General features: G+C 50.8%; 4 protein-coding genes across 5 annotated transcripts in view; 1 reads left to right on the top strand and 3 right to left on the bottom strand.

Moving 5' to 3' along the window:
• LOC116432686 (uncharacterized) overlaps positions 1-22,079 on the bottom strand; it is a 240,693-nt gene that overhangs the window by 28,948 nt on the left and 189,666 nt on the right. The gene's annotated exons all lie outside the window — the stretch shown is intronic.
• On the top strand, positions 437-9,250 carry LOC116432677 (uncharacterized). The gene is made up of 3 exons (XM_031989886.2): positions 437-1,594; positions 2,263-2,504; positions 5,611-9,250. Exon 3 carries the CDS (start codon positions 5,649-5,651, stop codon positions 7,635-7,637), a length of 1,989 nt encoding a protein of 662 aa, XP_031845746.1. The 5' UTR covers positions 437-1,594; positions 2,263-2,504; positions 5,611-5,648; the 3' UTR covers positions 7,638-9,250.
• LOC116432685 (CAPA peptides) lies at positions 9,835-12,881 on the bottom strand. Of its 2 annotated transcripts, none has more exons than XM_031989904.2 (4): positions 12,749-12,881; positions 11,915-12,178; positions 11,050-11,175; positions 9,835-10,074 (listed from the first exon to the last, which is right to left on the bottom strand). In XM_031989904.2, exons 1-4 carry the CDS (start codon positions 12,810-12,812, stop codon positions 9,986-9,988), a joined length of 543 nt encoding a protein of 180 aa, XP_031845764.1. In that variant the 5' UTR covers positions 12,813-12,881; the 3' UTR covers positions 9,835-9,985. The 2 variants fall into 2 exon arrangements, with proteins under 2 accessions (XP_031845764.1, XP_031845766.1); XM_031989906.2 differs by having other exon boundaries at positions 9,835-10,053.
• On the bottom strand, positions 20,536-22,004 carry LOC116432678 (WD repeat-containing protein 18). Its single transcript, XM_031989888.2, has one exon. The coding sequence runs from the start codon at positions 22,001-22,003 to the stop codon at positions 20,732-20,734; it is 1,272 nt and encodes a 423-aa protein (XP_031845748.2). The 5' UTR covers position 22,004; the 3' UTR covers positions 20,536-20,731.

Genomic DNA, 22,079 nt, shown 5'->3' with positions numbered 1-22,079 from the left:
ACCGTTGCGATCGAGTCGATAACGTAGAGCTCTCCACGAAGGGGGCACCCCCGAGCAACTCCGAGCAGTCCTGGTCGATCGATCGAGTCATCAACGTCCTCTCTCCCTCTCCTTCGGCACTCTTCAATTAATTCGCAGCGCGTCACCTTCCTAGGTTATGTCCTGCAACCCTCAGCCCTCTGACCAAGCGACACGCCAACGTGTTCTCCTGAACGAAGGAAATCCCTTGCAAACCCTCTAAAGCAGCTCCAGTCAGCGGTAGCTAAAGGATTCAACCGTGATCGGAACGACGACGACGAGGACGACGAGGAAAGGGCATAGAGCGTAGTCGAAAGGTTATGGCGGACGTCTCGGCGATGGAAAAACCGAGGAGGGGAGGTTCTGAAGGGTGTCGAGGGGTTGGAATGGATTTCATTGAACCAGAATTCGACGGTGCTGCCCGCGGACGGTCGTCTATGCGGCAAGGGAGTCGGAAAGGGACAGCGAGCGAAAGGTCGCCGAGAGAAGGGAGGAGATCGAGGAATAGAGCGAGCGAGCGGGCGCAGGGGCGGGAGGGGAGTTGTCGTTGACCGGCGGAGGGGGAAGCGAGAGGAACAGACACGGGGACACGGAGGCATCGTGTCGGTGGCCTCTGCGGCAAATCTGCAGGTTTCTCGTGTGTGGCGTGTGTTGGACGGGCTGCTGATCGGATACCCTGAAATCGGTGATCGAAGAGGATCCGTCCGATCGGAGAGTCCCCCGGTTCCACCTGGGGAGAAGAGGATCGTGCACCGTGATCGTGCGTGTATGCGTGCGCGTATACACCGTGGATCTGGCGCCGGCGGGAGCACGGCGCTCTGGGGATGAAAATGTTCGATGGAGCGGCGCGGCCGCAGCATCCAGCGTTCTCGCGAGCAGCGTCTCGCCGCGGACGTCCCGTGTCGTCCATGTCCCGTTGCTCGTCGCCGAGGAGCTGAGTGATCGGATGGCGAGGCGGAGCAGCGAGGAGGCAGAACGAGGTGGCGAGCAAGCGAAACGCGGCCAGAGCGAACGGAGGAGATTGATTGATCGAGGCTGCGAAGAGGATAATAGGAAAACGTAACTCCGTCGATGCCAGTCGACGACCCCGCGGCGGCGTCGGCACAGGTGGGGGGTGTCCTCTCGTGAGAACGGGCGAACACACGTCGCGATACTCTACGCGTGGAGAGGAGAGGCGAGAAGCTGACAAGTGCGTGCGGTCTGTGTCCGCGTACGGTGGTACGCCGGGGGTTTAGCATCCTCCAGAGGCTTCCGTGTTCGCGGCGGCCAGGCTGACGGGGACTCGACGGTGACACCGAGTGCCCACCGCTCGACGAGTCTAACCGTTCCGTGAATGAAGAAAAGGTAGACCGGACGAGGAGAAGCTGGAGGAAGCGGCGATAGGGGGGAAGAGGGAGGGTGGAACGACGACGAGGCGAAGGGACCTATGGTTCGCGAGTGAAACACGGTGCGGGTCTCCGCTGTCCGCTGTTCAATCTTTCAAGGAGACCCAGCGACGCCGTGATTGGCTACGCTGGGTTCACGCACACGGATTTTCTCACGGCAGCAGGCTGAAGTGGCGCAACACGGGACACCGGTGAGCCTAATATTTTCTCGCTCGAGAGAAACTCGAGAGGGACGTCTCTGTCTATGTACACGGTGTGGAGAATTGAATCGGTGCGCTGCTCGGTGTGTCTATTCCGCGGGCGGGCTGCGTCTGGGAGGTCGCGGCGAGGATTGAAAATTATCGGTTCAGTTCGGTTCGGCGGCCCCTCTCGACCGGGCCGAGTTTACGACTAATTTATGATCGATATAAATTTCGTGGCGCATTACGCGGGCATACCATTAGCCGAGTCAGCAATTAATATGCCCTGGTAGGCGGCCGGAAGCGCTCGTGGCCTACGAGACACACGGGGCTCGGCGCGTCCTGGAGGGGCTCTGAAATTCCGCGTTCGTTGCCCGATAGCAGAGCGGGGCTTTCCACGTCGCGTCACGTCGCGACGCGACGCGCCGCGCCGCGACGCGCGGAACAGGAAAACAACGTCGACGCTCTGCGCCGTGCCGTAATCGACTCGAAAACGCGTTCGAGCATCGTTTGTTTGGTCACACCGGCGCGTTGATGCTAGGATTTGATTCGCGGACAGGGGGGAGCGGAGAAGGGAACGATCGCGATAGAGGCCGGGACAAAGGGAAAAATGGGATAAGGAAAAAACGAAGGAAAAGAGGTTACATAATCGAGGGATTGTTGTTCTTTGTTTGTTGCAGATTAGAGAGCCGGCGAGACGCAATCGGAGAAGTAGGCCAGCCCGCGCACCGTGAACACCGTACGCCGCGCTTAATCAGAATGAAATCTAAGAACCCGTCGACAATAGGCCCGTGATGCCTGAAGGAGAGCCGGTCGGCGAAATGAAAGCCCCTGAGAAACAATGGAAGCGTCCACGCAAGCATGACGGCCCCATTCAGACACGCAGACGGCATGCTTAGTGGTGGCCAAACGAGACGATCAAGTAAGAATGAGCGGGGCTTCGGGAATCGCGTCCCCGGGGGTTCGGAATCGCGGCGCATTAAACACGGTACTCAACCGACACCGGAGCGCAACAGTGATTTCGACGGAATTCGTTTCGATGTCGCGTGCTCGCCGAAATATTCGACGCGTTTCTCTCTCTTTCTCTCTCTCTCTCTCTCTCTCTGCTTTCCGTTCCGTTACTCGACCGATCGGCGCAAACAGCCCTCGATGTCGATGGGTGGAAATATATTTTTCGAAATGTCGCTGGAAACTAGAGAGCGCGAGGGAAATAAATAGTACTCGAGACTTTTTTGGAATTTCTGTTTTTGGATATTCTTGATGTTTGTCTCGTGAAGTTTTCACCGAATCGAGTATTTTATTGTTTCCCACTGTGCAACGATGATTATTGGATGTATTTTCTATTGTTCCCGGTTTTGTAAATATTTACGATGCTTTCCGTGATTATTCCAAGCGTTGTTTATCAACCGTAATATCTAGGAGGTGTGCAGCATTGATTTTAAAAAAGCACGTGTTAAACACTTTTCCGGTGAACTAGTTTTCATGTATATTTCATGGGAACCGGTGCGTGAGCGGTTTGAATAATTATTCAATGTTGCACGGGATAGCCTGTAACTCTATGCAAAATAGAAAAGATAGAATAAACTTGGCCCGTTTGAAGTTGATTTCTGGGCGAATGGATTCCGAAAGTTCGATACGCGCGCATTACTAATTCCATTAAGTGGTAACGGAGAATCATGAACAGACACGCCAGCGCGTTCCCGTTCAACGGCACGTGTGCCCCAGAAATATCCGAGTTCGATTATTCCCCGATCAAAAAGACGTAACCTATAAATAACCACACGTTCGTTCGCGCGAGACAGGGAAACGGGACGGTCGGTCTAATTAATCTTCAATCGTCAAAGTGATTCCGGAACTTCCGGCTGCAGTGAAAGTTGAGAAACTTTCCCGGCTCGGGTATCACGTGAACTCGAATGAAAAAGCATCAATTTTCGTACGGACTCGAGAGCGCCGGGCTTTTGTCCGTAATTTCGTCTTGGAGATCCGCCTCGCGTCTTTCACCGGCGACGCCGAGGTTCCTCTCATTGTTTGTTAAACAACGGAACACCGGTCCGTTTCACCGCGAAGAAAATGTAATGTCGCCGTGGCACACGAAATATTCACGAAACGAACAACTAATTTCACGAACAGAGGGACTCGACTTCCCGTTTCACCGTTCCCGATTCCACTCCCAGCGTCGGGAAGCACGGGATTCCATCGATAATGCATCCGTGCCTTTGTTTTCGATTTAACTCGCTTTTGTGCCCATCGGCTCGGCGAGTACGCGGAATATCGAGACCCCGGAGCTTCGTGTTCAGCCTCCGCCGGACGTTTCCCCGTATTTCCATTTCAATTGTAATATTAATATGCGTGACATGGCGTAAACAAATCGTTGCTAGTCGCTCGATGCATTCGATACCCCTCACCGGCTAGGAGGCACGTTTCATCCTTTCATCTCCCCCCTATTTAACCCCGGCAAACATTTATACCCGACGTTAAGGTACCTCGCTCCTCCGACAAAATGGTTTCCACCGGGTCGTTCGACAAGTCGTTTCACCGGCGGGAAAAAAAGGAATCTTTCGGATCAAATAAAAAAATCCGCTATCTCCGTCGTCCTCTTTAATAATTCATCTGTGATAAAGTTGAAGCGGCGCGCGGCAGCCAACAAAAATACCTCCTCTTGCTTCTGTTTAACCGCTAATAAAACGCACGAAATAAAGTCCCCTTTACTCTATCCCTCCTCCCGCCCGCCCCTCCCGCCGCGTTTCCTGAAAAGTGTGCACAGAGCTTTCACGTCTCGTAGTAGAAACCGTCTCTTACATTCTGTTTTATTCACCTGTCAGCGACAGAACGCGCACGGCCGGCTCGCGAATCGTTTCGCGCAATATTCAACGCGGTAACTAATTAGAAAAATTGTTACGTTCACCTCGTCGTTGCCCCCGTTTCCCTCGGTGGCGACGTTTTCGTCGTGGTAATTTTCATAATTTCTCTCGGATTACCCCGATTCCGCGCGAGAGACAATACACGCGTCGGCCGTTGGACGCGGGACGGTGCCGGACAAACGGGGAAATCTGGATCGAATTCGAGACGAGTGGGTCGCGCGCGTCAATCGGATCGCTGGGAAACAAACAACACCTCGTCGCCGGGTGTTGCTCGCATTTGTTTTTTAAATGATCATTGCCACGGAGGAATGGAAATCGACGGGAGCACGCGTCACGTAATCAACAGCGCACAATGCCGCGTTAAGTAGCGCCGCTTATGTCGCGGACGCTCGCGTTAATCCGGAAATTATCAGGCGTAATTTTACATGCTAACGCAAATGGGCTAAATGAGTGAGCGGCCCCGGCCAACGATACAGAAGGTTCCGAAACGTTTCACGCGGAATCGTTGCGTTTAATCATCCGCCGCGGCTCGCGCGCACGCTGCCAAGGGGTTGTTGATTATTTTAATACTCGCGGCGCGCGCGCGCGCGCGCGCTGCTCGGTTCCCTTCTTCTTCGTCGGATAGTTCACGGGGAAGCGAAGAAGCTCGTTTATTAATTAATTCGCGTGAGGGGCGCGAGATTTTTCTTCACTTAGCGTTAGATTGCGGACCTTTACGGGGCATCGGAATTTCCTTGAAATTTACTCGCTTCCCTTGAGACTATTAATCCATATGAAAGTGAGACGTTCAACATTTTTCAAACTTCCCCCGCCTTCTCTCTAAATAATCGAATGTACCTTTTACTCTTGACGATACGGGGAACGTTTCGAATGCAGTTCGCATAGTTTCGAAAGCGAGGTATTCTAAATGAAATTGTTACGGAATTCCATTTCCCTCTTCGATGTTCAAGATCAACTGTTGCGTATGTCTGACGAAGACTTATCAGCGAGCGAGAGAAACGATGAAAAAGACGTCTGCTTTCGAAACCTCATCCTCGAAACTGTTCGAGGAGTAATCGAGGAGTTCCTCCGGAGCGTTGAGAATAAAGAAAAGGATACTCGAGAGTTCAATCTTAGTCGTGACAGTACTCTTGAAGCGATTTCTCACAAAGTATCTCACTGTTGCAGACTTCTAATCGGCGAGGAGAAGAGAAACAGACTGTGGCATGTTAGGGACAAAGCATCACCCTTTGCAGGGGCACATACTGCTCGCCCTGTTCTTCTTGCTGGGCACGTTCGCGTTGCTGTCACGAGCCGCCGCGTTCCCGGACTGGACCGACTGCCCGGCGGTGTGCCGTTGCAAATGGACGTCCGGCAAGAAATCAGCGTTGTGCCACGACGCGGGATTGACCTCGCTGCCGGCTTCCCTGGATCCCGACATGCAGGTGCTGGACCTGTCCGGCAACAAGATACCGGCGCTCCAGTCGGAAATCTTCAAACGGTCCGGTCTGCTGAACCTGCAGAAGGTGTTTCTGCGGAACGCCGGCATCCATCACATCCACGCGGACTCGTTCCGGAACATGACGATCCTGGTCGAGATCGATCTGTCCGACAACCACGTGAGGAGCCTCGAGCCGGGCACCTTCCTTGGCAACGAAAGACTGAGGATCCTAATTCTAAGCGGGAACCCGCTGAGCAGCCTTAGGAGCCACCAGTTCCCGGTTTTGCAGCATCTGCGCACCCTGGAGCTGCAGAGGTGTTCACTGTCGGAGATCCACGGCGAGGCGTTTATACACTTGAAGGGTCTAGAGTCCCTCCGGCTCGATCAGAACGAGCTGGAATACATAGACGCGCCGGTGATCTCGAACCTGCCTAGCTTGAAAACGCTGACCATGGACGGGAACCGGTGGAGCTGCGACTGCAGGCTCCGCGACTTCCGGAGCTGGCTGATCTCCAATGTTCCCAACAAACTGTACTCCGTGCCTCAAGTGTGTTCAGCGCCGTCGCGGCTGGAAGGTCGCAAGTGGGAGGACGTGAAGCCAACCGAGTTCGCTTGTGAGCCGGTGGTGATCGTTCTGGCGAACAGCATACAGGAGGAAGTGAACGGCAACCTTAGCCTAGCCTGTCTAGCTACGGGTGATCCGGAGCCAGAGGTCTGGTGGCAGCTGAACGGAGGACCAGTGAACGCCACCAGGCTAACCGAGCAGACCTACACGGGGACTTACGTAGCGTACGCGACGTCCGACGTCGGTTCGGCCTACAGCGACCGGGGAACCACGGTCGGCAAGATCACTGACAGATGGAGCAACCTAACAGTGTACAACGCGAGCGACGGAGACGCTGGGGAGTACGCATGTTTCGCTAAGAATATCGCGGGCTTGGCCAGGGGCACGGTTAGTGTAGCTATCCCGCGGGTGTACACTGCCCCCACGTTGTCCCAGAGCGACAATTGGCTGCTGTGGGTCAGTTTAGCGGGTGGCGGGGCGGCCGCGCTTTGTGCCTCTATCTCGGCGGTGCTGTTGGCCCTGTGCGTGTGCGGGGGATCTCGTCGGCAGAGTGCTCGCGAGAAAGTCAAGCTGCAAGGCAGCACGAGCTTCGGCGACCAAGAGAAGAAACTGTTGGACCTGTCCGTGACCACGACCACGCCTGGCAATAGCAACGAGCAGGGCAGCGGCCACGGCAGCATAGTGGAGGCCTACAGCTCCGGTGACCTGGAACTAGCGGAAAGGGGATCGATCTGCGACCCCATGAGCGCGGCTACGGTCACCATCGAGAGACTGCGACCAGAAGTGACTACTAGCTCCGTGAACGCGATGAGGTCGGTCCCGTGCGCCGCCATGTTCCCGCCGCCGCCGCCAGAGTTCACGAACGGTGTCCTCCCGGCTGGGATCTTCGGGAACATTTTCATTTCCGTGTCCGTGCCGCAGGACTCGTCCGAGCGCTGCTACCCGGACTTGCTCGATCTGCCCGTGCACGGCGGCGTGGTGAACAAGTCGAGCGCAGCTGTAGCCGCCGCGTCCAGTGTCTCGAGCTTCGCGACGCTACCGCGGCGAGCGCTGCGCTCGACCGACCTCTGCTCGCCTTACGACAATATGGGGCCCCGTGTCACGGCGAACGGCAGCTCCGCGTTCTCGTTGACCGACGTCGACCTGCGGTTATCGCCGCCACCGCCGCCGCGGATCATCCAACCGCCGCACGAGTTCGTATCTCTGTAAGGACACGCCAGACCGACACACACGAACCGGCTTTCGAGCAAATAGTCGGTATACCTTTGTTCGCGGGACTCGTATCCGTCGCTTTCAACCCTACCACGTTCCAATCAGCCGCGTACTCCTTGAGAATTCACTTCGTTACGTTCGTTGCCGACAGTAACCACCCGCGTCTGTATTTTATACGGTGAGCCATGGGCCTACCAGGTCGGCCTGTGAGACGATCTTCCGTGGTTCCGTTTTCTATCGTTTGACCGGTGTACAACCGGTGAGTCCGTCACGCGAACGGCACGTTAGACGTTGGGTTCGGAGATTAGGTTCGTTGATTGCAGTTCGATTCGGGTATATTCGTTAGAATCGCTTGGTAAGCGAATGGCTCACGTTTTTAAACCAATCCCAGATTCCAATCCGCAAGCGTACATTGAGTATGGTTGTCTGCATACAGGGACCTAGAAAGTTTGTATCTCTCGTGCTTATATTAAAGACGTCCGGCAGGTTAACGAAAGTAGTATACAGAGTATTTGATCGAATCCACTCCAGTTATGTCTGTCCATCCTAATCGATTATGTAAGACATCGAATTTCGAAACTGCACGTTCTATTTACGATCGGGTCCGACGGGCTAGCCCGCGATGAGAGATCGTTGCCGATCGTTGGGCCGGTTGCTCGCTGAAGCGGCCACGGCCCTACTCTCTCCTTGAACAAGTGTCCATTATTCCGTTCGAAACACAACGTGTCTTCCCAGTTACGTGTCAAAATATATTCATATATACGAGGTCCAATAAACGTTGTTCAACGCGTCTGGCAAGCGTTAAGGCGCACAGACACAGGGCCCGCTTGCATCGAGGCTCGCGACGCCTCTAGGCGATCCTGTATCCCTTTTCTTTCTTACGGAACATGTGATTCACGACTGGTTGCAAATACAGAACGTCTTTATTTTCCAATTCTCTTTTCTCCCTTTGAACCTTCTCGTCGATCCTCTTTTCATGGGCACTGTTTCTGATGTGCCTGATGCGTAAGGCTGCATAGGTATCGTTCCTCTTTTTTTTTCAATGGAAATCGTATCGAACTGTACGACGTGTTAATCAGATCGTGCAATGGTTCAGTTTCAAGATGGCCGCACGTGAAGGCCGAAGAACGCGCAGTTTCGCGGAACAGGACCCCGTTCGTCTGTTCGCTTGTCTGGCTTGCATGCTTGGTCGGCGTACAATGGCTGCCTGCAGAAAATGTGTGTACGATGGAGCGCGTGTGTCACCCTAGATCTAAGTCTCTTCTAGTTGCCAATATCCACGGAGCCGAGGTGATTTGTACATAAAAATAATCCCCGGGGGGCTACCCCTCGGGTCGTAACGGAGGAAAAGAAGGAAGGAAGGACGAAGTAATGTTACCGGTTATCTCCCTACTCATTCTCGAACTGTATCACTAGTTTGTTACCGTACTCTACGTGTGTACATATTTGTTATCGCAGTACACGTATTATAGCGTGGCCGGCGCGTCCCGTCGCGCCGGTATTCATTATGAACACTTTGTCAATTAATAAAACGATTGAATTTTACACACATGGCGTTATTGGTTGCGATTTATTCCATCGTTCACACCCGATCGTTCCGCTTTCCTCGATCGTCGGCTCGAAAATGGAACATAGAACAGAACCAGAATACTTTAACCGAAATACTCGAAACTTGATACTCAACGAATACTTTTCAAATAAATTTTAATCGATACATCGTCCTAAGAATTCATTGTTAAATCGACGATTATAGCATCCCAATTTATGCGACACGACGATAAATATTAATTTATCAATTCCAAAGCAAGGAATTCCGTTCTTCGAACCGCAAGTATGAAAACGCCGCAGCGGATGATCATCGAAAGTGTATTCGTTTTACAAGGGAAACGAAATTCCCGGGAACCGTGACTCGTTCGACGTTTCCGTCGATCCTTTATCGCGCGGCTGCGATCGTTGTCCGTTTTTCAATTCGGAGGAGAACGATCGAGAATTTCGGTGACTGGATATCAATTGGCGGATGCATTCGCAGAGAGAATTCCGAGCCGAATGGCCGGAAGGGGAATAGGATTGGCGGATCAGACCCAGGGTACGCCATACAGAAAAGTAAACGTAATTCCTCGGCCTTTTATTACCGCTTCTCCCGCGTCAGCGGAAACGTCTCCGCACGGTCGCGGGAAATAAACGTAGACCGTCGTTTATCGTGGATATTTGTGCACAGAGAATCTATTTGCCGCTTTCTGTACAAAGGTTAACATTGTTCGTAGCTGGTGCGAATTGACGAGGACCGTCCGGCCGACGAAGTCTCGCACCGCGTGAACTCGGTAGTCTCGCTGGCGAAAAGCTCGTTAAAATTCAGTTTCTCGTCCCAGTCTCGGTGTGTAATCGTTCAAGGCCAGCTGGCTGTTCCGGGGACCTGCAACGATCGGTCGGAAAGCTGCAAACATGGACGACGGTCAGTGCAACATCGTAGTTTCTGGATTTTCTTAGTAGAATGAATTTTACATTAAATTCTGCCGTCGCTTTGACGCAGAACCGTTTACTTCTGACATCTTCCTTGAAAAGTAATTTTCTCGATAAAGAAAAATACTACAATACAACCTCTTCGCACGTAATATTAAGATAAATTCCTTTGCGTGAAGTAAAATATTAGATCTCCGTTACTATTATTCTTCGAAGAAGATACACATTTACGGTAACTAAAGGATCTTTCTTCCTACATTATTAACGATAAACTACAACCGTGATTACAGAAAAGGATGACGAATCGAGAATTCAGCTGACTCCGGAGATCTAAACATGCCCCGAATCATTCAACGTCTATAACGCTCGATTGATTTCTTTCTCATTCCACGGACCGCATAATTCTACGTATTCGATGAATTTCAGGCCACCCCCGGATAATTGCGGAATTATTTATAACCAGCCACATCGTATCCATTTGACGCTGTATAACGATCTCGGGTACGCCGGGTGGGAGGCAAAAAATACGAGCGGCGCGAGGCGAAAAATTAAATTGGCATTTGGATCGGCCTGGGTCGCATCAACAGAACATTCGCGATACACGTCCGCACTTCTGCTCCCGGATCACGTATCAACGGGATAGATTTTCACAGGGACCCTGCCCCGCGCCCTTTACACGCGCGCGCACTCGAAAAAGGAGGGAAATAAAGTAAAAAAATACTTGGGCGACGAGCAGCGGAAAAAATAACGCCGCCCGCTAGAGGCGAACAGATAAATGATCGGGATTCCTGACAGAGGATACATTAGCGGCTACGCGAGTGCCTGGTCTGTGAAATTTATCAAACGGCCTGACTATCGCGACGCGAACGATCCTTCAAATTCGACGAACGCATTTACAATTCTATCAAAAATTTCCGGCTCCCGATCCGCGGCCGCGCGTCCTCCGTACCTTGCAAGCCGGCGAACAGCGGCCTCGGCTCATCGATCTTCTGCATTGGTCGATGGTCCGCGTGCGGACGCTCCGGCATGATCCATTGGTCCCTCGCGTTCTTGTTCCTCGATCTTCCGGTGAATCCTGGCACAATATTATTGACTCAGACCACCTCGCCCGCAAACTGTATTTCATCATCGCGTTATATTCGGGAACACTTCTCGAATTATAATTGACCTTTGGGTATAGAACTAGTGCTCGTCGAGCTGCTATTCTTCCTTAGATTACGAATCTTAAATTATAACTTATCTTTGGATCCCGAACTGAGTATCGTTAAGATAGCTAATTTCCCTTTCGTTAGGAATGCATGATTCGCAAACTGCCGTTCATCTTTAGACACCGAACTTGTTTTCATTAAATTACGATTCTGCCGCGCGTTAACGATCGTCACTTGTCAAATTAGAAATTTATCTTTAGACAGCAAACTAGCTTTAACTAAATTACGAAGTTCCTCTACGTTAAGTACCCTTGCTTCTGAAATTAGAGCCGACTTTGCCAATTAACCCCATCCCCAAATTGTAGTTCGTTTCCACATTCTAAATGTACGTCTCTCGAACAGCGTTTCATTTTCTCCCGAGATCGCCGAATTTCCCGTTCCCGGAATGGGATTTACTTTTACATCCCGATTTTACCTTCGCCGAGCCACGGTTCACGTCTACGTACGGAATCTCTGTTTCGCGAACTCTAATTCATCTTCATTCCCCGGCTTTATACCTCCCTACGATTCCTTCTTACATCCCGGATTTCTTCGTCCGATTTTCTTCCGCTACCGCCCGAAATTCAAGGGGAATAACGGCAGGGGATCAGGGCAACGATGCTTCACCTTCGTAATCCTGATCAAGGCCGGCATCCAGCTTCAAGTCGCGCACGTTATAAAACTGCAGATCCGCGTCGTTCTCCGGATCACGGTACCAGTTGAAATTAACATTCGAAGTTGCCGGATCGGATCGACCGACCCTCGGGAAATGCAACAATCCGGCTGCGCGATCGGATCTCGAGAATCCGACCATCTCGGAGTTCCGACCGATCCTGGGGTACGGGACCAGGCCCGAGGTCCGTCTGACATTCGACTTCAGCTTTTCCGCCTCTGGAAGATCGAAGGATTAACCCGCGATCAGAACTTGCGATCCGTCACGACCCCCAATTTCACGCGGGTCCAAAGTAACACACCGAACAATCGATTGACCACCGAAGAAGAGGCAACCGAATCAAACAAGAGGAGAGAAGCTGCAGAGAAACAAGCGAATAAAGAACAAAGCAAACGGTATCCCTTCGTTACAAGCTTACAATCGATCATCGATCTACATACAACAACCTCGAAAACTTATCGCGAGCTAGACACGACGAGGGCAACATTGTTCCAGAAAAGAAAGAGCCCAGTCAACGGGATTGACAAAAGCAAACCGCGGGTAAGAGAAAAGATGACACACCGTGTGTGCGTCGCGGAGCAAATACTGGAAAGTTTCAGTTAAAACCGGTAACGCGAGCGGCGGGGTTCGCCGTGGTAAAGAAAAGCGCGCGGAACTAAAAGGAAAATAGCGGAATGTGGATAGCAGGCGGGAGCTTTCTCGTGCAACGAACCGCGAAACGGTGAAAAATATGGCAACGCACACGGGGATCGGCCGGTAAAGCGGATCGATCGGCGGCGTACACTTACGGCTGAGAGAAGTGGAAAATATTGCGATCGCCAGGAATACAAATAGGTGATTTGTATGTCTCATGGCGGTCCGGGGGCCGGGCTTGGGGATCGAAATTCGATGAAGCGATGCCACGGAGATCTAACCTGCACTGAATACCTCCAGGTATCCGCCGTCTGATTTTATACCTTGCGCCGCGACCGACTCTACGGGGGCTGATGCCTCCGCTCGCCCTCCCGACCCCGCGCCAGCCAGGAGGGATTTCAACCCTCTCGTTTCGCATTCTCCCATCACGCAGTCTACCCCTGCGCCACCCTCAGCGTCATTCTCATTCACGCGATCGGCAACGGTTATTCCGTGCCCGGCCGCTGCTGGCTCGTTGTTGCTGATGCTTCCGGCGCGGAGGACCCTGTTGCGGACCACGTTGCTGGTCTCGATCGGTCGTGATAAGAAAGGGTGATTACTGATCGGAATATGTAAATCGATACGGCTGCGAGGTCTCTCGAGCAACTGCGTTGTCCCGTGAATAAATTTCTCCCGGAGAAATGTCTTCTTTGGATCATTGGTGAAAGGACGTGATGAGTCTTCCAGCGGAAAAGTAATCCAGCTTAGAAACATCTGTCGATGTATGTTTGCGTGGGTGATTATCATTTTCTAGTATCGTGATCTTTGTTGGGTAGCTTCATCGGGTGCTTGGGATTTATGCTATGGTACCGTAGCTTTCTTTCGTTCTTGTGAACAGAGAATTCGGTTTGAAGTGGGTAGAGAAAGAAGATCGTAAATCTTCGATGGAAAAAGTGACCTAGCTTAGAAATATCCGTTGATGTATGTTTGCGTGGTTGATTATCTTTTTTGGGTAGCAGTATTTTGATTAGGTGTTTCAGGTTTATGGTTATGGTATGGCAGTTTCCGTTCGTGGTTATGGTATAGTAGTTTCCTCATGAGTACAGGGGAATTCGATTTGAAATCGATAGATGTTCGTGAACAAGTGGCGCGAATGATTTGAAAGTTACTGCGTGCAAGAATGAAGCTGCATCAATATAAAACTATCTCTTTCGGAAAGAAGAGTTGGAAGAGATAAGGCTAACTTATTAAACTCTAGCAGAAGGAATTTTCGGTGTCCGGGAAGAAAGTCCCGGTGCGCTCTGAGAGAATGACTACGCGATTCGATATACAGCTAACGGAAGGGCCCAGCTAGATCGGTTGGATCCGACAACGCGTCCCGTCGACGGGACTTTCTTTTATAAAGTGTCAACGGAATGGTCTATCAATTTTCCGGAAGTCGGGATTTCTCGACGGCAATTATAGTTTACCTTAGGGACCGTAAAAGCGGTTTTTATTGCCGGAGGCGCTAACGAAGGATAAACTTTTTGTTTACGGTCGCAGGCCCTGTAAAATAATTGTATCGGCGAAAGTTTAACGGTTTCGGTACGGCTGGATATACCGGCGGTAATGTATCGTTTCGACTTTTACTGGCTCGCCGTGGAACTTTCTGAGAATTAAGAATTGCTGGTCGCGAGTAACGCTCGATATCGGTGTCGGCGGAACGGATCCGCCGCCGTTCGAACGGCATTTATAAATTATTAACGGGGATAATCGTCATCGCGCGATCAAACGGGGCAAACGGGACGAAAAAGAGAGCGGAAAACGCGCGCGTTACGTTTTAATTATTCATTACGGGCATTAAAAAAGTATTTCCCGGTATCGCGCGTCACGCGGAAAATACAAATCAGCGGGCATTCACGTTACCAACGCGGACGCTGCCGTCGGAGTTAACGATCGCCGGTATTCCAGCGATTCGTTACGGCCCTCGAGCCTCCGAGCGTCGCGCGCGATGATTATAAACTTCGATTCCAACCGCGGCCGGGCACCGCGAAACGCGTCTCGTTTCTCGCGCGACAAAGGCGGAAAGAGAAAAATTGAACAGAGACCGGGAGCCGCGAAACAGAATATCGACCCAGAAATCAATTCGAGCCTAACTCGCAATTTATATCGGCGGAAAACGAACCTCATTCCCCGCGGTTCCGTGTCATTGCATTAAATACAGAGGGAACCGAAGCGGTTTCTGTTAATTGCAAAACACGATTTATAGGGAAGCTCGAACAATTTCGGCAAACATTAATTGCTGTCCCAGTTGTTTGCCCGAAACGGCTTGGCCCTTTCATTAGGAACGCCGGAAACGTCAAACACTATCGCTGACAGAGTCGTTTCTGGTAATCCGATTGGTGAATCCGTTTCCAGACTGCGCTCGCCGGAAATCACTTTCATTCCGCGAGACTCTTCGGCGTTTACCGTGGTAAACCTCGGGGAAACTTGAGATTAACATTAGATTCACGGATATTCGTTCTATACTTCATTCTATCGCTCCTAGAAGACATGTTTGTTCGTTATAGGTCGCGGAAATTAGAGTTTCGGGAACATAGAATTATAATATATATTCGCATAATTTCGCCAATGAAAATCAACTGAAACTCTTAAGAAATAATGTTTAACTCTTTGAACTCCGTAAGGTCCAATACTGCACCAGTTCTAATATTAAATATTTTAATGAATCTTATGAAAACTACCTTCAGATTATTTGATCTTCTATATATACAAAGTTTGTACTAAGGGAATTAAAGGTCTACGAGATGTTATAACATTGTTAATTTCAGGACTACTATCAGAATGGGTAGGAGTTGCTGACATATCACAAAACTATATGGAGTGCTAAAACATTCAATATCCAAATTAGCTTCCATAAATGCAGTGTTAATTTCTCTCGGAATCTCAATTATCTTCAAGAACATTTCTAATCATCCACGATCGTTTCAGAGAAAAATTCCTTTAGTCAATACTCGTATCTCTCTGCCAAAAGCAGTGTGCTCGCGAGTTAAACGATTCCATCAATATTTCGCCAGGCGGAACGAAGACGGATGGCAACGGATAACTGTAATGATAATTCATCATAATCCGAATCCACAACCGCGCGTGTCATGTGACCCGGCCGTACACGCAGATTTATAAATACGTGATGCGATCATAACAGCACAGATTATGCCGCATTAGTCGACCGCTCGCAACGCGCGGCGCGCGCGGAGATACTTTAATCCGTGGAACGCGGTGTGTTCTGTCGCGCGATTCTTTTTTCTCATCGGGAATGCACGCCGCACACCCCCGCCAGCGAATCCGAATATATTTCGTCCGCGAAAGTGACCGGTGGGACACTTCCGAAATCTAATCGCAGTTTCGACGTGACGCTCGCGGGGAACCGTGCGTTCGCCGGCTGGGGAGGAACATCGGCCTCCTCGCGCACCGTGTCCGCGGTTTAACTATTGAATTAGCTGGATACATGTAACCGTGGCATTAACCACGCGTATAAATGTAAACGAGGGAATATAGAAATTCGAAGCGCGGACGAGGGATTACTTGAGAATCAAGTAGAATTATTCCGTCATCGGCGATTTACGAGAAATACAGGAAAGTACCACGTTCACTTTAACTCTCGATTTTTAAGGAAACAACCCGCATAGAATTCACTTCGCAATTCGGCAATCTTAACTATAACAATCTCAACTTACTAATGCGTTTTGATCTGTGGAAATTTTTGTTTTCACTTATTCAAGTATTTTAAGTTCATACCGTCGCCAACTGATGAGAATTTTAACTACGACAAGTATCACGCATTAAAAGTTCAGCAAAGCGTGGGACAGTTTTGAACCCACCTAACCCCAAAGAGCGAAGGGGTAACAGTTGACGAAAGGGAAACATTCATTTCGAACTCAAGGAGATCGGCTATTATTCATTTCCGTTAATTTCCATTCGAGGTACTCCCCGCGAGTCTGTCGGAATATTAGAGGGCAAATGGTTGGAAGCAACGAACGGCCCAGTTCAGCTGCGATTTACTCCGTTTCATGAGTTTGTACACGGGATACCCGGGAAATTATTCCAACCCGAATCTAGATTTCGAGGGTGGCCGGGCTTGTATTTAAACGTTCGAAGAAACGCGATTATGAAACACACGCGTTCGTTTAACAAACGGATGTGTCGAGCCGCTGGAAAATGAAACGCGACGGTTAAATTGATAATGTGAAACTAGAAATTCGTCTTCTGTCGAGAGTGCGCATCATGGCGACTCGCGCGAGGCTTCGATACTTTGAGAGACGCTCGGAGTCTTTAAGCGCAGAGGCGCAGAGCGTAGACACGCTTAATCCAGTGACACGGTTTACAGCCTCGTATAACTCCCCGCTTTAGCGTGGCTCGATGGATCCAATTCCTCCGCGTTATCCGGGCGCACCGGCATCGCATCCCCTTCAGGGTTTTCCTGCGCGGTGTTTTGCATAGAAGCAGACGCCACGCTTATTTTGCATGATACAAAGAGCCCCGCGGAAGTACCGAACGGTTATCGATCCAGGCCCATGGACATCCTCTCCCCCGTATATCCGTCCCGGCGGCGGAATAATACTTCTCCGATTCGCTATCACTTCCATCGATATCCGTGGCTATCTCGAGCATCCGTATAATAAAAATATAAAAATCCGAACGATCAATATGTAACGAGCCCGTCCCTTTCCCCCGGAGCCGGTGGAAGGTAAGTTAACCCTTCGCGGACGACGTCCGACTTCCGTGTACCTTTCAATGATAATTCTATGGGCAATAGTAATTCAAATCTCTCGACATTTTTCACGGCTACCTTGAATTCATGAAGACACTGAATGTAGATTGCACCGAACGCCAGAAACACTGCGCGTTTGGAAAGTCTAAGCTATTTTGTCGGCGATACTTCTTTAACTTTGCACTCCGTAGGCGCCTCTAGTCGCCAGTTAATATCACAGAATTATAAAGTTCGATATTCAATATTAATCTTTGTGCAACGTATCCATACGTGGCATATTGGAAGAATTCAGTTTCCTTCAATTTACGCGTGGTTTCTCCAAGTCAGTTTGAAAGAATGTCGTTGGTATCTTCTTAGAAAATGTCGAGTAGTTCTAATGAGAAGCTTGTGGAGTGCAAAGGGTTAACTCTTCGAGGAGCAATGCTATGTGAGTACGACATAAATCGCTGTTATTGTAATATTTACGATGAACACATCAAGTATCTAGGTTACTTCTGTGAATCTCTTCCGCTGTCGCCGTATTTTTTGGCGAGTGAACTCGAAATACATCCGGTGCGTTAAGAATTAATCTCCGAGCGTGCGAGTTTCCTCGCTTCGTTGTATGAAAGGATTTTCCTGTTTCTTAATAAACAGAGGTGTTATTATTCTAATGAAACCATACGAGGAAATATCGGTCGCTGAGAGCGGCACCGGCACCAGCGCCGTCCGCAGACGCGAAGGGTTAAAACGGAAAGATCCAGGCCTTCCGAGCATCAATTCCTTTCAGCCGGTGGCAATTCCCATGCAAACTTTTCTATCCGGGGACGGGGGGCCGGCGGATCTCGGGCCTAATTTAATTTCCAGCGTACGGGACGGTTTCGTAAACGCCTCATTTGCATTCATTCGCGCGGAGCCGGGGCGCGGGGCTCGCGCGTCTCATTTAAATACAAAGGGGCCGGGGACATCGGCGTGATACACCGCCATATTTAACGTTTAAGATCGATCATCCTCCCGTTACGTTTTAATTAAGTGGACCGGGCGTCGCGCGAGTCCGCCACGGAGCCGGGAATGGTATTCAAAGGCGCGCGCCGAGTCTCCGCCTCGAATAACAGTGCTCCCGGCGCACGTGCTTCATTAACATTGTTTATTCGGGGAACGGAGGGCGAAGAAATGTTCTTCTTCAACAAGAATTTCGCGGATATCATATTCAACGAGATATCGCTGTCCGGGGGCCGCGGTACAGGAGCTCTTGCTTACTTTCCCGTCGTCCTTCTCCTCTTTGCCCCGTTCCTTTCGCCATTTAAACGCCATCTGTGTGTTTTTTTTTCTTCTCCTCGTTGCTCCTCGAAAGTACGCCGAGCTCGCAAATCATTGTGTTAGGGACAATGAAAAGTTTCGCTGAAGTTGGCAAAGTGTCCCGTGACCGTAGCTTGTAAGCACATAATGAAACAAATTTATGACGAGGGGATGGTAAACTCGCCCTCCCCCCGCGTCGCACCGTTTTCTCGTCTTTTAGACGAAACTCCTCATTCTTCAACGGAGACAATGTTTCCTCGTCCATCCGTTCGTTCCTTCGTTGGTTGCCGTCGTTCGTCGTCGTTCCAAGCGAATATACAAAAACGATCGCATGAATCCCGCTCCGCGGATCCGTAACCGGGTTCCCCGCCGACGGGTTTCAATCTCGCGCGTTTACGCGGCTCGTTGCCGGCCGTTATTATCGCGAGCGTTATTTCATCGGCTGCGCGGCGACGCTTCGCGCCCGGGAATCGTTCGATCCCGCCCGGAAAATCGGTCGTTCCCGCGATTACCGCGGGCGGATTTCATTTTTGTAACGCGATTACGCGCCGGTGAAATACGGGCCGGCCGCTCGTAAGACGGCGGGCCGCGACGGTGAACGATACCGGCGGGATCCCATGATCCGCCGATGGGAAATTGCGCCGGGAGAATATTACGATCGTGACCGATGGCGGTCGAATAATTAAAATCGTTCTTCTCGCGCGTCGGCGAAAGATCGCGGTAGAATTTTTCAACGCTGGCGAGTTTAATTGCCGGATATTCGAGAATGTTCTCGGCGAGGGGTGTATTGTGCGAGGAAATATTATTGTTCCTTTCACTGTGCTGCGAACTTCGAATGTTATTCCGAATTTCTCCCTTTCTCCGTCGAACTACGGAGCTTGGTCTTTATTTCCCGGGTGTTTTTTTTTCATCAGCTGATTGTGGGCACGCGTAGTTTGTTGCCGAGCGTGTAAAACATAATGGATTCCTGTCCGGCTTGTTAAGTACCGCGCGGTACAACGGTAACAGGGTTTTGTACAAAATGGACGCGAGTCACGGTGCAACGGAGGCGTTGTCGAATTCGATTCAATGATTCGAACCGTTCGTGATGGAATTTTAATCCTGCAGCGTTTCGGAGGATAATGGACATGGCAGCTTGGCGTTGGATAAAGTAACTTTCGGTTTTCGCTGGATAGGAGGAATTGTAGACGAATCGTTGATTGAATGGTAGAATTCCATTGACCGATTGTTCGAGGTTACTTGTCCAGCAGATCCAATACACGATAGAACCAAGCGTCTACCTTATGCATCAGTTCGAGACAAAGGGTGGCCACCCCTTGTTTTCCCCGTAACAACATAAATAGAGCTCACGGGACCGACAACGCTTCGCGCCGAGCCTACGCGCTGCTGGAAGCTCCCTTGGACCTCCTTTCCAGGAGCTTCGCAGAAGACATGATTCATTGATTGCCCGCGGAGACCGGTGGCGGTGTCCTGATGGTCCTCGCAGGACGGCAGCTCCTCAATTTTCGAGCGTACGGATCCGACGTTAGTTCGAAACTCCCGACGCTAAATTAAAACGGTATAAGTTATGTAAATAATCCCGATGTTCACCAACTTTCCCGAAAGTTCGCGGCCGAGTATTAAGCGGGGTAAGAACGCCACCATTTTGTAACAAGGGGGACGCGCCGGTGCTATCGATTTTTCTCGTAAGCGGAATTCTTATTATATCGCGTCGGGCGGCGCGTATTACCATTAAGTTCGGCGGAATCGATTATTGAGAAGACATTGTCGTGCTTGCGGCGGAATAGAATTTTCCTTGCGCTCGATACTTAACCCTTTATGTCCCGGAGGAGCTTGAGAGCGTAATAAAATAACTTGTACCGCGATCCAGCTTGAAATTCCATTCAATCCGGGGGAGGGGGGTACATTTTTATTCGGCACATATGTTACCCGAACGGTATCAAATATTCTTTATTTACAACGTTTAAAAACGACGATAGGTAATCAGTCAATGTGGCAGCTTAGAAACAGAGGAAATATCGATTAGGTGAATTCTCATCCGCGTGGTGACAAGTGAACACTCTTTATCCAGCTCAAATATAAAGTACAAAAGCGCGGCGACCGGAAGCAATCCACTCCTCATCCGGCGCCCGCCTCATTGATCATCCTTCCCCAGAATTTGTTTCACGCTGTACTGATAAATCGCCGCGTTGATCTTCTTCAGTCGTTCCATCTCCTCCCTCATTTCGAGCAGCTTCCGCGAGGCGTTGTCCCCTGACCCCTCAGAATCATCCCCCGCATACGACTCGTAGCTCAGGACATCCGTCAAGGAATGGTCCCGGTTAATCACCTCGACGAAACTCTGCTTGCCGTCGGTGTCGTCCGATATCCTCTGCAGACCGGCTACCGTGAGCCGCGGCTGAAGGTCGGTGACTCGGAAGTTCTCGTAGTACTTCGCGAAGAACGCCGCGGTGATCGATCCCTTGTGGTCGATCGAGCGTAGAACCTGACGGCTGGCGATGTCCCAGATATGAATCTCGCCGTTCCCGCAGCCGGAGACCAAGTAACGTCCGTCGATCGACGTGGACATCGAGAGGATCTTCGACTTGTGTCTACGTAGGACCACGCCGCCGTCGTCTCCGTCTCTCTGCACCTGCACGTGGTGCTCTATGCCGCGAGGCGGTTCGTGGAGGTTGAACCTGTAGATGTCTCCGTCGGTGCAGCCGACGAACAGGTCGCTTTCACGCGTGTTCAAGCAAACAGCGGTTAAAGGCACGTCGAACACGAGAGTGAGCAGCAAAGTGCCGCTGCACGGTTCGTACACGTTGCAGGTACGGTCGAGGGACACGGAGCATAGTCTGCCTCTAGCTCCGCAGTGTCCGAACTGTAGATCTTTCACCGGCAGCGAGTGATGAGAGAAAGCGTGCAGCGGCGCGGGTTGTTCCTCGTTTATCACGCGGAAGAGGGACCAAACGAATACAAGGCCGTCTTCGGCGCCGCTGGCGAAGATGGAGCCGTCGGTGCTGAACGACAGGCAATTCACCGATTGATAATGATGGGACAAGTGACCCAGGAGGCGACCATTGCATACTTGCCACAGGAATAGCTTTTCTGATATCGCTGCCACCATATAGGCGCCATTAGGCGTGCAGGTCAACGCATTTACCTTGCCAGGTGTTGCTAATCGCAGGTTAGATACCGGGTTGGGATTATTCAAAGGCCATATATGTATACGGGGCTTTGCGGAATCCGCGCCAATTATGTAACTGTCGCTCAACAGCTGGAGGGTACGGTGTGCCAACGCGCCAGCGTGTTTGTACGTGGATAAAGCAGATCCTGTGCGTGGATCCCACACGGCGGCACTCCAGTGCTCGCCGACGCTGTCGCTGGTGACCAGAATTTCTCTAGAATCGGCGATCCGAGACATTGTCCGTAGTTTCTTGTTCTTTTTTGAGACTTCTTGTTATCACTGTCCTCTTCGCATGGTTCCTCGAGCGCGTGGA

Source organism: Nomia melanderi, chromosome 1, assembly GCF_051020985.1.
Source record: "Nomia melanderi isolate GNS246 chromosome 1, iyNomMela1, whole genome shotgun sequence".
In the NCBI taxonomy this organism is placed as follows: domain Eukaryota; kingdom Metazoa; phylum Arthropoda; class Insecta; order Hymenoptera; family Halictidae; genus Nomia; species Nomia melanderi.
Note: the sequence above shows the minus strand (reverse complement) of the source record. Positions and strands in the feature narration are given on the sequence as shown.

What these genes read in the sequence shown, in the direction of transcription:
- LOC116432677 (XM_031989886.2), top strand. Translation starts at nt 5,649, where the DNA reads ATGTTAGGGACAAAGCATCACCCTTTGCAGGGGCACATACTGCTCGCC.
- LOC116432685 (XM_031989904.2), bottom strand. Translation starts at nt 12,812, where the DNA reads ATGAGACATACAAATCACCTATTTGTATTCCTGGCGATCGCAATATTT. An exon ending in ATTTTCCACTTCTCTCAGCC is followed by an intron (nt 12,179 to 12,748) that starts GTAAGTGTACGC and finishes TCGATCTTCCAG; the next exon opens with AGGCGGAAAAGCTGAAGTCG. An exon ending in GCTGTTCGCCGGCTTGCAAG is followed by an intron (nt 10,075 to 11,049) that starts GTACGGAGGACG and finishes CCATGTTTGCAG; the next exon opens with CTTTCCGACCGATCGTTGCA.
- LOC116432678 (XM_031989888.2), bottom strand. Translation starts at nt 22,003, where the DNA reads ATGTCTCGGATCGCCGATTCTAGAGAAATTCTGGTCACCAGCGACAGC.